This window comes from Cydia pomonella, chromosome 23, assembly GCF_033807575.1.
Source record: "Cydia pomonella isolate Wapato2018A chromosome 23, ilCydPomo1, whole genome shotgun sequence".
Classification (NCBI taxonomy): Eukaryota; Metazoa; Arthropoda; class Insecta; order Lepidoptera; family Tortricidae; genus Cydia; species Cydia pomonella.
In genome coordinates, this window is record NC_084725.1 from 13309270 (window position 1) to 13324918 (window position 15649).

Genomic DNA, 15649 nt, shown 5'->3' on the forward strand with positions numbered 1-15649 from the left:
CCAACAACCAAAACAGCCAAACCTGGTTCATGATAACCGCCCGTGACCAGCGTGAGCCCAAAAGAAGTTTGTTCTAAAGGGATCATACCAAGACCATGTAGCAAATTGCTGAAGAAAATACGATATGACCCGGGTCACCAAATCGTACAGAAGAATCTTGCATAGGTAGGATCAGACTTTCACTTTGAGAGACTTGTCTTCTTTATAACCTTTGCGTGTTCCCAACTTCCCATAGAAAATAAAAACAAGGAGCATACTGAAACAGTGCAGTGCATCCGAAGTTAAGCATGTCAACATTAAGTTAATATTTTTAACAGCGAACATATTACAGTAGCATACAAAAGATTAATACTAACCAACCGTTTATTCTTCTGAATTTTAGAATTTCTAAATGGGTAAACGGTACCTGCAAGAGATCGCTTTTTAGCGCTAAGACTGCTGATTGTCTATGTCGTATTCTAGTTCTGTGTCATCTTTGGGGGACTAGTAACATTATATTAATCTTCTGGGCAAAAATGGAAGGTTCTACATAATTTATCCTAGTACTTACGAAATAATAAATCCGCAGGCATCAGCCCCAGCCTCCCCAACCGCTGGTTCAGCACACTCTTCACCAGCACCTGTATCTCCAGCCGGAAGTACTGCTGGTGCCCGCTCTCCACTCCCGCTGGTCGCACCAGACCTGCTGGCCATGCAGCTGCTGGATCAGCACTCGCAGCTGCAAGCACTGATGAAACAGCGGCTGTTTCATCAACACCATATGCAGAAACAGGTTAAAATACTTCCTCATCTTAGCGTTGACCCTGGAGTCCCTGGACCTGGGACCCTGCTGCATCCTAAAATAACTCGAAGTCCGGGGTATCCAACCTAATCTCGAGAATTGGAGCAAGCGAGTGTTTACATACACACACATTTCTATAGCTTAGTCCCAACCATTTTGGTGTTTTCTTTTCTGTATTTTCGGGTTTTTGTTACCAATAATCTAATTCAATTTTGTTTTCCGAACAGCACTTATCCTCGGAGGCTGCTAAGCGTCAGCTGGAGCAGTCGCGGCTGCAGGACCAGATCAACCTGAACCTGTTGTCGCAGTCGCATCTGCCGCCTCCTGACGCTTCCCCTGGTAAGTACAACATGCGAAGATGACTCTTAGTACACCCAAATAAGATTTACAACTAGTAGGTTAAAGTGTCGATGATGGTATAATGTTGTATGTTTCGACTGATTTGTCAGTTGTATTAGTATTAAAACCCAAAATTTCCAAATACGATTTTACCTGCTTTAAGTTGTTACCAATTTGGATATCTTGCTGATTTCAGGTTGTACCTACTGCAGCATTAAAATAGAATTACTATGGTCACTAAGTCAAACAAAATATTCCCAAAGCGATTTTCCAAAATTACATTTTTTCAAGAAAATAAAAGTATCGACACATGAAAAGTTTGGTACATAATTATCTTCTCAATAAAATGTCTCAATTGATACTATCAAAAATTCTGAAAGTAAACCGTATTATCATGACTTTAGAAGATGGTCACAATACTCTTGCATCCCCAGGTTCCCTTCAGCAGCAGCTCGGCGCGCAGCAGCAGCAGCTGGTGCAGCAGCTGCAGGCCGTGCAGCGCCAATACCTCATGCACGGGCCTCTGTCTGTGCCGCCTAATGCTCCTCCAGGTTTGAATTTGTTTTTTGTTGATTTTATTTACATATTTGTTTACAGCAGATTATGTGCAAATATTGAATTTGATCATATATCACAGGTCTTATGCTATGGGGGAGCGAGATGGAAGAGCACCCGCTGTTCGGGCGCGGAGTGTGCAAGTGGCCCGGCTGCGACGCGCTCGCTGATGACTACCAGGCGTTCCTCAAGTGTGTATTCTCTTTGATGCTCTCAGCATTTCTAGATGCCTCCTTCTCTCCGACGTTATTTACCAGATTTGATTAATTTCTGAGATTTCAGTGCCTCTCTTCTGGCTGTGGTGCCTTAAAAAATTACTTAATTTTCTTAGTGGTAAATTCGGCGCTGTTTTATTGGTATCTGGTGCAAAATCCCTACTTAAACCTACTCTTACAAATACATACTTAGCTACTTCTGTGTGTGTATATCATAGGCCCGTAATAACCAAAATTGTTCATCTAAACTAATCATGCCACTTATAATCCAGACACTTGGAAGCAGCCCACACCCTCGACGACAGATCAGCCGCGCAAGCACGCGTGCAGATGCAGGTGGTCGCCCAGCTGGAGCTGCAGCTACGTCGAGAAAGGGACCGTCTCGCAGCCATGATGCGGCACCTGCATGCTGCTAGAGACTCGAGCCATCACCAGCCGAAACATTCACATGGTTAGTGATTACATCAACAACTTTCTCACCCATTTTAGCGCTTCCCCGGATATAGCCTGTAGGAAACCCAGGGGGGTTACACGAGATGACAATCGTTGACAGAAAACGCCAATCAAAACTTAGATATTTAGACTTTTCGTAGCGTTTCGTCATCTGTCGTCATGATACATTAATGATACTTTTCGTTAAAGATAGTTTATTATTCAAGTAGGCATATTACAACGCGCTTATGAACGTCGAATAAAGTTTAGCGGTTGCCGATGTATAATTGTCATCTTAGCTAGGCTTTTGGCAGCGTAGCTCGTAGTGGACCAGGAATTGGTGCAGGCACTGGTATTAACGAAAGCTACCGTTGCTATATGACCTTCTAAACTAGAAGGAAATTTAAGGCTCAGGTGTTAGAATTAGCCCAATTTCCTCAGACTGATTTACTCCACCATAGAGTAATTGACGAGCTAGTTCCAAGAAACTCGATAGCCAAGGTTCCGATACAGGAGCCCCAATTTGAAAGTTTCCTTACCGCTTTTCCAACAGAGTTCATCTAAAACTCTAATATTCTTTATTCATCGAAGTAGATTTGATTTGTATTTAAGTCTTCTATAATTTCAGGAGCGCCCAATGAAGGCGCATCGCCCGGACCAGTCCGTCGCCGAGTCTCCGACAAGTCTGGTGTGGCTATAGCTGGTGGTAAGTTTTCAACATGTTTCGTTTAAGGTTGTGAATTGTACCAATAAGGAAGTTTTACGTTTCGAATAAACCAACAGCCCGACCACCAATTACATTACTCGAGCTGACTTCGATAACAGAGTTCAAATCTCATAAAGGACCAATTTTTAACAGAATATTGATTCAAACATCTATGCTCGCAGCTTTCTACAAACTCCCTTTAAAATTCCCCTCCTAGATTATTTCATGTATTAATACTAATATCCACGATTCATAAAGATCATCATAATTATGAAAACGATTTTGAATCATAAAATCATAACTTTCTCAACTCTTGTTTCATGTATTTTCCATTTGCGTTGAATAAAACCCGTTCTTTCTGTAAGGTCTTCCGTATATGCTCGAAAGAGCTGGATTAGATGTGCAACAAGGTAAAACAGTATTACAATTTCAGTCTTTAGGTAATCATTGTTTATTTAGATTTATGTTTTAAAAACAGCTGAGATGCTTCAAAAGCATGTTTTATATCTAGTACCTTCGTAGATTTTAACCTTAAAAAAAATTGCAAGAAATTAAATATTGTTCATTCTTGAGAACAGTCTAATTAAGTTTAATAATAAATGCAGATTAGACTTAGTCTTAATTTAATGGACTGTTGCAGCTTTTTCGTTTTGAGTTCGATTTATAATTTGGAATCATAATAAAATTATTAAGATAGGCACTGTACCATAACATGTTAACAACGTTTCAACGATATTATAATAATATTCTAAAAATGCATTTCTATTTTTCAGAAATTCAGCGCAACCGTGAATTTTATAAAAGTGCAGACGTTCGGCCCCCGTTCACATATGCTTCGCTCATTCGACAGGTTAGTCTTTACATAAGCGTTTGACATAATAAACATAATTGTTTTACTAACTTCAAGATTTAATACCTTGGAAACCTGGTATTCTAGTACTTATTATTAACGAAGTATACATGAAATAAAACAATGCATGCCAGATCAAGAATTATTTTTTCTCTGGAATTTTGTAAAGGTGTACCACAAGGTCTTTATATAGTGCCTTAAGGTTTACATTATGCTAAGTTTATTTTACTTTTTGTTCATGCAAATATTAATTATTCCAGGCCATCATAGAGTCTCCAGATAAGCAGCTGACCCTCAACGAGATCTACAATTGGTTCCAGTCAACCTTCTGCTACTTCCGACGCAATGCTGCCACATGGAAGGTACGTTGTAGATTCCTGTTTATTTGCTTTTCTGAAAAAAGAATAAACAATAGTATAATAATAGCAACAGAAAAGATTTAGTAAAAGCATTGATAAGGAAAATTATTAAATTAATTGTATTTTTGAGTAATGAATTATTTAATTTTATTATAATATTGTAATTAAAAGAACTAATATTATTAATAATTCCTGACGATTAGGGACAACAGGTATTTGTAGTATTTTTTACGTAAGTATTATGTGTATTTATTTATTTTCACCAAAATTTCATGTAATCCTATAAACTTATAAGGTGCAATATGATTAAACAGAAATTTTGGTGAACATGAATATTATATTTTAATACTATATTGTGTATTTAACTATAATAATGGTGTTAACTATAAAATTGAAACGGTGCTATAATGATTTCGACAATGATATAACTTGTAAAGAGAGTTGTGGTAGAAAAAGAATACGTCTTTAGGAAAAAACAAAATGATTTTACAAATATTCTTCGTTTGAAACATTTACCTAGTCACTAATTTAAATTACAATAGACTGTTTTTAGCTATATTGAGTTGCATTAGAGATTGCCAGATGTCAAATCACTAAAGCCCGTCCTTAGCCTTATCCTCGAACAAATAAAGACTAGTATAGTACAACAGAACGCCGTGCGTCACAACCTGTCGCTGCACAAGTGCTTCATGCGCGTGGAGAACGTGAAAGGCGCGGTGTGGACGGTGGACGAGGTGGAGTTCTACAAGCGCCGGCCGCAGCGCGCCGCGCACGCGCCGCCGCCCGTGCACCAGGGGTACGGACCCCGCCGCGATGACCGATTCTTTATACTACACTGCTACATGATACACATACATCACAACAAATGTTACACATTACAAATAATACTGATGGATAGTTACATAACTTGGACCATTACACATATGTCTTTAATACACGTTTACACTGCCATTGGATATACACACACATTACAAATGATACTATTGGACAATTACATAACTTTGACTATTACGCATATACCGCCCGTGCATCAGGTGTACGGACTTCGCTGCGATGACCGATTTCTTATCGTACACTGCTACAAGATACACACACGTTACACAACACAATCCACATTACAAATATACTATTAGGTTACATGACTTTGACCGTGACACGTTTACATTTACATATTTCTTTAATACACCGTTACACTGCGACAGGATATAAACATATTACACATTACAAAATATACTATTGGGTAGATACTTTCTCTGATACACTGTCACAGGATATACTCATACACAATACATACAAATTACAAAAGTCACTACATTTTGCCAATTACACAAGATACCAAAAGGCAAAGTTACATGGCATACATATACATTACACTGAAGGTTACGATTTGTTAGATACTTAGTTATAAGACGTTGACCATTACCTACATATTACACTGATACACTGATACATACCTACAAACTAACACGAATACATACAAAATATATGAACTTTTGGCTAGTTCCCCTATTTTGACTATCCAAATTCCTATAATACACACTGATTTAAACGTTCACGATTTTTACATATACCACACATATAAACACAAATTATTTGAAGATTACACGAATTGTTGGATATGACTTTGACTATTACACATCACTGTTACACTATTACATTCCTACAAAATACACAAATACACTAACTATACAAATAAAATATTACACTCCCTATTTAAGTTAATACAATGCGTTTATACGACGTACAATTAAATAGTTCTACACATTCCACTATTACATTACTAATATTACCACTAGATGCACTAAATTATACATAGATTTATACTGCAACACAGACTACTACACTCACTTTGACTTATCACAAGATACACAAACTTACATAGTTACACTATTTCAAAATACATTTTTTTTAATTCACTTGCAAATTACTTAGGTACATGATACGTGGAATTCAATGAATAATTCTTGATACAATGATACTTTACAATCATCAATACTTTTAATCACTAACATCATTTGACACAAAATTAATTACCCTTTACACTAATTCACAATGAAAAGTTATATTACATTATGCTACTCGTAATACATGATCTACATTTTACATACATAACTTTTTATTTAGATCATTACACAATAACTATTACACTTTGTCATTTTTGTACACTTATACATATAATTGTACATTGCAAACTTATACACTGACACCATCTTACATTTTACACTTACACAGTCACAATAATTGATACATAACTAAAGTAACTAAACATGTTAGATGCAACATTAATTCAGCGACTAAATACAAGAACAAACGAATATGTTAACTGAATAAGTATTAAAATAAAAGATGTCACAAAGTATTACAATGACATCGTCTGCTTTAAAACAAAATAAAAACTGCGCAGACCATATTTTTATTAAATAGACATTACGATCTCCTACCAACTAATAACAAGTTTCAAAAATACACTTTTACAGAAGTAACAAGTTATAAAAATATAAAAACAAAGTTACTTTATTTGTAAAAAAGTTGGAAATGTTAAAAATATACCTGCTGTATACATTATTGTATATAAACGCAGTAAGAAAGATTAATTTCAATAATCACCAATTTATAATTACACCAGATCGTTTTTTACAACAAGACTTATCAGACACCACATACTCGTACATCTGATACATCCGACATCAAACACAATAACCATATTGGGAACACTCCACAATTTTTGGAATCTAACATTTTAATCTTCTAAATATTTTCTATCTAACCTAGAGATACTTAACTCTTGTTGTGTAAATAAACGTTTGGTCTCGTTTCAGATTTGGATTTGTAATTTTTGTGTAGTTTAATTTGAATCATGATTGTAAGTAGACTTATAACCGATGGATTAAATATTAATACTAGAATCGCTAATACCAATTTGTAATTTTCTAAATAGTTTGCTTCGGAAATAATATTTATTTCCATATTCTTGTTTATAATCTTTTCTTATTTCTAAATTATTAGTGTCATCATCGGTTATATCGCTACGAAGTGTGAGGTCATGTACATTTTTTGTATTTAGGACTTGTTATTTGTGTGTGTTCGTGGGTTTCAGCGCAACGGTGGTAACATTTCTGGCTTGCCTATTAACCTCACTCCTATCATTCCTTCCGGGATCTCTGGGCCATCCTGCATGACAATCGTTTCTCCACGACGATCTGACGCGTTTCCATCGTCAATTGTTTTAACGATGGAAGCGCTATATTCTTAAGTTGTTTTTTTTGGTCAGCTACTAATCGGGTTGACTTGTAGAACGCAATCCGGACGAACCTCTCGTTGCACAAATGTTTCGTGCGGTACGAGGACGACTTCGGGTCCTTCTGGATGGTGGACGACGCGGAGTTCGTGAAGCGGCGGCACCTGAGCCGCGGCCGCCCGCGCAAGTACGAGCCGGCGCCGCCCGGCCCCGCCGCGCCGCCCGCACAGTAAGGACGCCCGCCGCCAGCTGCGACCGTCCAACGAACGGGATAGGGAATAGCTTTTTTCTCTGTCGGATACAGCAATTTTGCTGCCTCAACAGATTTAAGTATGATGTCCGATTTTGAGACGATAATGATACTCATTTAAGTATACTTGACCAATAGTTTTGAATTGCTGAATCACGACGATTTGCGTATTGTGGAAAAAAGCTAAAACTCAAAAATTATATTGATTTGAATGTAAATTCTAACATTTTGAGCTGTTGATAAAATGCAAATACAAACTTGTAAATCTTTAAATTTTTTGTAATAATGTTGAAATGTGAGAATCGTTGGGCGATCGCGTCCATAAAAGTATATATGTGTGATAATAAGCAATCGGAAATTATCATGTAAATTTTACAAGTAGCTGTGATAATTTTTGATTATTTAAACTAGTTCGATGTTTCTGACAATTTTGTAAAGTGTATCACTGTAAAGCTTTAGATTAATCAACATGTCATGTTAGAATGTAACTAGAGACACGTGATTCTAAATTATTATAGTCAAAAATAAATCATTATGTGCTTACATTTTTAAGTTTCATAATTCTGACTCGTTTGAAATTTGCGTATATTCAGTAAATCGTACGTTTTGATATAGCGTTACATTGGTGGATTCATTATGAATGAAAATATCCTCAATTTAAAACATAACTAAGCACCCCATTTAATAGTTGTAGATAGAAATGACGGAATGTAAGCACATAACAACATTATTAGACTCCTAGAGTGCAAAGCTATAACCGATTGTTTTGCTATAGATTTTAACATCACGGTATTATGTGACTTGTCTAATATTAGCTTTAATCCATATGTTGCTATTGTAATTTCTGATATTTTTAATTTTATCGACTACCATTACCAAATTAAGTATGAAAACGATGTTTGTCTCGATGATATGCATGTTGTAAGATGAATTGTAAGAAGGATCGTCGTTGGATACCCAAGTAAGATTGTAGAGATCTTTATCTTCTCTTGAATCCATTTTGTCATCAGCATGTATATCCCGATTTTGTAGTAGTTTGACTGTCTTGGCTTACGCTTTGATTGTGCATTTTTGTCGCATGCTATTTAACCTTTTTCTCTTTTCTCATAAGCTTGCCTTTTTTAACTTTTTATCTTTCCATTTTATTCTATTTATCTTTCTGTCTCACACACGACACACATCAACACAGATCACCGTTACAGACGAATTGGACTTTGAAATTCAAAATTTGACACTTCACATTGTACACATGTACACCATACACTCGTGTAAATTGTAGTAGCGTGATGATTATATCATCATTTATAATAGAAGAGGTCTGAAGTGGCCGGGGGTAATGTTTTATTTACATTTTTATTTCTGTGTTGGTCAAATCATTCCAAATATCAAAAGTTTCTGAAAATTTAAAATTAATTTTGAGTAAAAAATATTGTTCTTTAAATTTTGTTGAAGTGTTAAGGGCCAGAACTTCATTTGTTATTAATTTGACAGGTTCATGGGAGCACAGAGTCCTCCGATGATGACCAGCCCTCATGGCTACAGTGAAGCTCTCAAAAGGAACCTTCAGGTATGTACTTAACAATAAGGAACAATGTTATAATCACAGGAAAGTAAGATTATAGTCGTGTCATAACCACATTTGTAAGATACAGATGTAGTGCATAATTGTTTTCCATCGTATTTTCTCGGAGACATTCGTATTTGTCATGCTAATTCAGTCAACCGTACTGCACTTTTTGTACCGCGACTGACTGAAATAGCAAGACACGTTCGTACGTTTCCTTGAAAATATGATGGAAAATAATTATGCACTACATCTGTTCTCTGCAACGTCCTCCATAATAGACCAACATGCACTTTTTAGAACTATTCTCAAAATATTATTTAAATTCTCCGCGAATCTGTAAAGCTCTGTAAAACAACCACCTCTTTTGATTTACATAAAGAAGAACTTTATTGAAGTTTCATTATAAATTGCCTGAACTTAGTTACGTCCTTCAAATAGAAGTTGATTCAAATTATTTTATTGTTGTAGGGTATGATGGAGGAATGCAACCTGTCATACATGTCGAGCGAAGATCACATCATGCAAGGGGCTGAGGAATATCCTTCCTCCCATGATGAGTACAGGTATGTTCTATACTTGAAGTGGGCGATTGTGTGTTAGTTAAATTTATAGTTATACATTTGTATGTAGTTAGTGTATAAGTAGTAGTGTAAATATGTATTTACACTACACACTACTACTATACTGGTTGCCAATGTAGGCAACCAAAAAATGTCTTAGAAAGGGCTACTTAGAAATCATACAACATAAAGAGGCATATTAATTTATGAAAATATAACTCATTATAAATTTTCTGAGATAAGTCATTCAGTTGTCTTTTGTATTTCATGATTTGAAAATTGAAATTTGTATGTCAAGCGTTATTCTATTTTGAGGGTGCGGGGTGTTAGGGTCGGCAACGCGCATGTAACACCTCTGGAGTTCCAGGCGTCCATAGGCTACGGTGACCGCTTACCATCAGGTGGAACGTATGCTTATTTGCTACTGACGTACTATTAAAAAAAACCGAAAATTTTTGCGTGTCATAATTTCATACAGTTTTCATTGTGGGCTCAGTCAACAACAGAATTAAGATAGGCTTCTGTTATATTTTTCATCACACTTGCTCGAACAAGATCTTATTTCATGCAGGTGTACTGAAGAACAAGGGCCTATATTGTTCCCGCGGGAGTTATAGCTTTTTTTGTTATTAATTCAAACGAATTAACTAAGTATAAATGAGTTTTACTTTTAAAATATTAACATTTATAATTTCGTATTTTTGTTCGTGTTTAAAAATATTGAATTTGACTAATTTAATAGCTGTTTGAAATATTTATACACAATTTTCAATTGTGGCTGATCGTCGGATAGGTCTGTGCCTTCGATGCCTAACCTGTCAAAGAATGACAATATAGCGGACGAATGTTTGAAATGTCACCGTATTTAAGAATTATTTCACTTAAAATAATTTCTTCGCAAGTGTGATGAAAAACATTGTGTGTAACTCCGGGAGTAAGAATATTGTTACTCTAGTCTTGTTAAAGTGCGCATTAAAATAAAAATTACGCAAATATATAAATATTTTTTAATGTACTTACACGTTATTTATTTTCTATAGTATTTCCTTTATTTGCTAAACATAATACGCTCAGAATCAGATCTACCGTTAAAGCATACCCACCACTGTTGACCACTTCTGTCGGTCATGTCGGTATAATTATGTTTTCAAATTTAACGTTAATTCGGAATGTTATTTGAACATGAGAGCGTAATTTCAATCCATCCAATCCATCAGGCGGGTCGTAAGCTTGTTTGCCACCGACGTAGTATTAAAACAAAAAAAACAAATATCGTATGGCAGCTGCTAGGAGTGCTAGGTTCGTGACGTTCGTGTCCTTAAACAGTGGTCCTTCGGGCCGGATATAATAATAACAATACAATTCTTTATTGCACACTACATAAAAAACAGGTAACAACAGGCGGACCCATCGCTAAACAGCGATCTCTTCCAGACAACCTTCAGATAGTGATATGAACCATCAATCTATAGGCATATTCGTTGTGGGCTGTTAAAACCCGACAGATTTTAAAGTTGTATTCTTGACCGCATTTAGAAACTAAAATGTCGTACAAAGCTTTTTGAAATCGGTCTTGTTTTAGACATAACGACAGTTCTTATGAAAATTTGTTTATAAATGTAATAACTTAGTGAAAAACGCGTTTTTTGAATGCGCTCTGCCACTATGTGACTCGGTTTAGACAAACGCTGACAAACATTAAAGTTTTAAAGGAAAGTCGTATTTTTTTATCTGAAAAAAAAAAACTTTATTTATTTGTTGTTGTTTTGTTGTCGCCAAGATGAAAAAGAGAAAACATGTCGTCTGCAAAAAACTAGTATAACATTTTTTGCTCCTTATGACCTCAGGAATGCGTTGTTAAAATCTGTCGGGTTTTACGAGTCCACGGTGTATAAGTATCTTCGGGGCTGTGGTGAAGGTTTAGAACCGGTGGTAGTTTCTGACATTCATAAGTGTATTGTACAGTCAAATGCAAAAATATGTATCGAAAGAATCGTCTCATAAATATGGCACTACGCTCTTATTACACTGGAATAAGATGCTATGGGACATATTTTTGAGTAAGATGTGTACACCCATATTTTTACACTTGACTGTATGCCTAAATTGAAGAACAAAGACTTTCACTTTCAATGATGGATGATCTGACGTTGATGTTGCTATTTGCAGCCGGCCTTCCTTGCTGAATGGCTACGGCAGCAGCAGCTCGCACGAGGTGAAGGCCGAGGACCTCAGCGGGGCCGACCAGGACATCAAACCTAACATATACGCGCTCAAGAACGAGATGCAGGCTTCCGACTATTCTAACAAAGGTAAAGACTAGACTAAAGTATGACTCACGCTACAACAGTCCGAGTCCGGGCCGGGTCCGGATCTGACACGAGGCGAAAGCCGAGGACGAGGCCGAAGGAGTGCAAACTTTCAAACTCTTTAGTTGGATTCTACCATATAACAAAACACAATAAGTTTTTTGTCATCAGTTTTGATACCAGCTTGTATCGCTGACTGTACTTTTTTTTCAACAGGCAACTAGTACTCATCGTGACAATTCTAACAACTCCAAACTTAATTAGTTTGCGTTGTTTTATCACAGAGTTCCCATGGCCACCTCCTGTCTCCATCATCAGATCATTTCCATGTCATCATAATATTGCATTGTCATCCGATTTACATATGTATGCAAAATATCAGGTCATCTAGAAATCGGGAACTAATTTGACCCACGCTAACTAACATACATACCGGGGCGAGTTAAATAAAAGCTTGTAAAAAGAATACCAGTTGGTGGCAAAGCCATAGTCTCATAAGACATTCTTATTGCTTTTGAATTTTTACTTTTACAAGTATACGCGTACTTACGAGAGTAGACATTCCTTTTTTAATTTTATTATTGTATATAACACACCGTATAACTCTCTACCATTTAAAACAAATTGAATTTTATTTACAGATTACACAAACTCTACAAAGGAGTCCTCAAGCAACCGCTCCGGCGAGACCAGCCCCTACGACGACTACCCGCGCCCCGAGGACCGGTACCGGCCCTCGGCCTCCCACATAAAGGACGAGGCCGAAAACCTCTCACTCAACGAACAGAGATCTGACAAGTAAAAAAAAGTTGACAAGTAGTAGTGACTGGACATTTTTGGTACCGGCTTTCGGTCCCACACGTAAAGGCCAAGGCCAAAAACCTCACTCAACGAACAGAGAAAAAAAGTGAAGGTTGACAAGAACTAGTGATGGACAATTCTGGTTGCCGGCAGTTCTTGAAAGCAATAATTAGGTTGCCGGCTAGTGTTTAGAATTATTATCACAGTATGTAATACTTTATACTTACGGGTGTAGATCTATTTCAAGTTAATAGCGGTTGCGTGTATGTGTTCATTGTTGGATTTTTATATTTAAAGATCTCGGGAGGTTTTTACGAGTTAGAAAGTAACCAAATATTTTTTGTTTAATTTTGAAACCGACCCGGTTTTAACGGGCTTTGAAGTATTATAGTTTATATTTTTTTCACCGCTAAGTTTTTACATTTTTTAAGTTTCTAGGTAAGGTAATTGAGAAATTAGGTCCTCTATTTATAGGTTAAGTGTTAGGAAATTCTAGACGAAACGAATTGCGCTAAATAATCAAAAAGTCAACGATAAAATAACCTTAAAAGGTCCATATCAATATTTAAAAATATTTAATCATTATTTGTAATATACAAATAATATGAACAATAAGTAGGTGTATTGGACTGTTTAGGAAAACGTAATGGTACATAAAGTTTTAATATTAACGCTAAGCGTTTTGGTTCGATATAAAGGCTTACTTCTTTCTGTGTTTTACATAGACCAATGAAAAACAATTTTTGCGAAAAAAGACGAATACTTTTTTTGGCGCTTCCCGTCTGTATTTTACCGCCGAAATCAATAGTTAAATAGTTTTATTTCCGTGTTTGCTCATCGCTTTACGAAATATTGTTGTACCTACGGAATTGATTTAATCATACGTTAATTTAAGGAAATGATCTGAAGTTTTATTTTTGTACCACGCGGTACATTTGTGCTTGCTTTTATTCCAAGGAATTGTTTTTTAGTTCATAGACTAAGAGCTAGGTTGTAAATATTTATCATGATTGTCATGAGTTGTAAATTGTTAAAAATGGTAATTCTAGACGAGTGTAAACGTTTACTTATTAAATATACCTTAATATTGGATATTAAATCGTTCATGTTGTAGAAAATTTAGAAAAACTTTAGTAGTAAAAAAAACTGTAATTCGACACTTATATTACAAATTTTGTTTCCGCTGTTGTGTTCATGCATTTTGTATTTTTGCATATTCTCTTTGATTTATTAAAAATATACTATTTATAAGAGTACTGTATACTTCCTTATTTATTCATGTCTCTAAGGCTGCATTTATGCACACGCGGGGCGTTGAGCTTAAAATTCTGTAATATGGGTTTGTATAGGAGCTTTCATAAGCGTAAGCGATTTTACTTTAAATTAAATGCCACTCCGCATGTATATAAATAAGCCCTAATGAGCGTTTTAATTTGAAAACCTAAGTATATAATTAAATTCGAGCAATGACGCAAACTTTCAGTGAAAAATCATACTAAAGATACCTTCTCTAGTTATTTATAAATTCAAGAAGGGTTGAATCATATCACGGTTAAGTATGTATACCTACTTGTAATATCTAGAACTGTAATTCGATGTGTATGTAAAATGTATATTCCATTTTGCAATAACTTGAATAAGTAGTAAAAAAAATGCAGGCACATTTAAAAACACATTTTGTTTGTATATTTTTATGCATTTTTAGAGCAGTGAAGTACAAAAAAAACATTTTTTATTTGTGTAAAAGGGGGGTACAGCATGCCTAATAATTTGACTTTCAGATACATACTGAATACATAGTTCTGGCAGTTGTGCTATCTATTTTTGACGCCAATACTAGATGATATCATGACACATTCGTGGAAAACGATACTTAAATAATGTTGCAGAATTTACCAGCAAATCAGATTCTGCGGACAATTTTTATTGAAGAACAAAAAATCTTAACCAGTGAGTTTTTCGGAACTTATGTACGAAATGTTATTTGATATTTACCACTAGCTTTTCGGTGAAGGAAAACATCGTGAGGAAACCTGCATACATCTGCGAAGAAATTCAAAGGTGTATGTGAAGTCCCCAATCCGCATTGGGCTAGCGTGGGAACTATAGCCCAAGCCCTCTCGCACATGAGAGGAGGCCTGTGCCCAGTAGTGGGACGTGTATAGGCTGATTTTTTTTTATAAAAAAATCTGGTCGTCCTTCGACATCAGAATCAAAGTGATTTGTTAGAGGCAACCGTTTTCGCCCGAACTGGAATTTCATAGAAAAAGTACCGTTATTTCGTTAGGATAGCAAAGCTATTCTTCCCTCTTAAGAAAAATTGTACAATTCAAGTACAAAAACTGGCATTTTTTTAACATAGTATGTATATGTACCTACCTACTTAAATATTCATATATATTTTCATTATTACCATTTTCATTGTTTTTTTACTGATATATCGTTAACTTATACATTATGATATTAGAAGGATAATATTACTCTGTTAAAGGAATAAAAGTAGATGTTTACCTATATGTAACATTTCACAAATTCGGATAGGAAAAATAATTTTAACAAATTGTAAATTAAATGTCAATGTCTTTAAGTACTGGCGTCAAATTGACACTCCCTTTTTTCATTTCACAGGAATTGATATTTGTTGTTATTTATTACACAACATGAAATAAATTGAGAATTACATTTTT

The 15649-nt window shown here is 35.6% G+C and overlaps 1 protein-coding gene and 1 long non-coding RNA gene across 6 annotated transcripts in view; one reads left to right on the forward strand and one right to left on the reverse strand.

Moving 5' to 3' along the window:
- The window catches only part of LOC133530611 (forkhead box protein P1), a 92248-nt gene extending 77557 nt beyond the window's left edge, over nt 1-14691 (forward strand). For 2 of the 5 annotated variants that reach the window (XM_061868600.1, XM_061868602.1), the window contains 14 exons: nt 569-772; nt 1009-1120; nt 1555-1671; nt 1758-1866; nt 2163-2341; nt 2951-3028; nt 3394-3438; nt 3802-3878; nt 4139-4240; nt 7532-7704; nt 9217-9292; nt 9761-9855; nt 12022-12164; nt 12803-14691. In XM_061868600.1, the coding sequence (XP_061724584.1) occupies nt 569-772; nt 1009-1120; nt 1555-1671; nt 1758-1866; nt 2163-2341; nt 2951-3028; nt 3394-3438; nt 3802-3878; nt 4139-4240; nt 7532-7704; nt 9217-9292; nt 9761-9855; nt 12022-12164; nt 12803-12963 (1671 nt within the window). In that variant the 3' untranslated portion in view covers nt 12964-14691. Of the gene's footprint in view, nt 1-568; nt 773-1008; nt 1121-1554; nt 1672-1757; nt 1867-2162; nt 2342-2950; nt 3029-3393; nt 3439-3801; nt 3879-4138; nt 4241-4887; nt 5034-7531; nt 7705-9216; nt 9293-9760; nt 9856-12021; nt 12165-12802 lie in introns of all 5 variants that reach the window. The other 3 variants (XM_061868601.1, XM_061868603.1, XM_061868604.1) reach the window with 3 other exon arrangements.
- Nucleotides 1-15649, reverse strand: part of LOC133530658 (uncharacterized) — a 231863-nt gene that overhangs the window by 7371 nt on the left and 208843 nt on the right. The window lies entirely within an intron of this gene.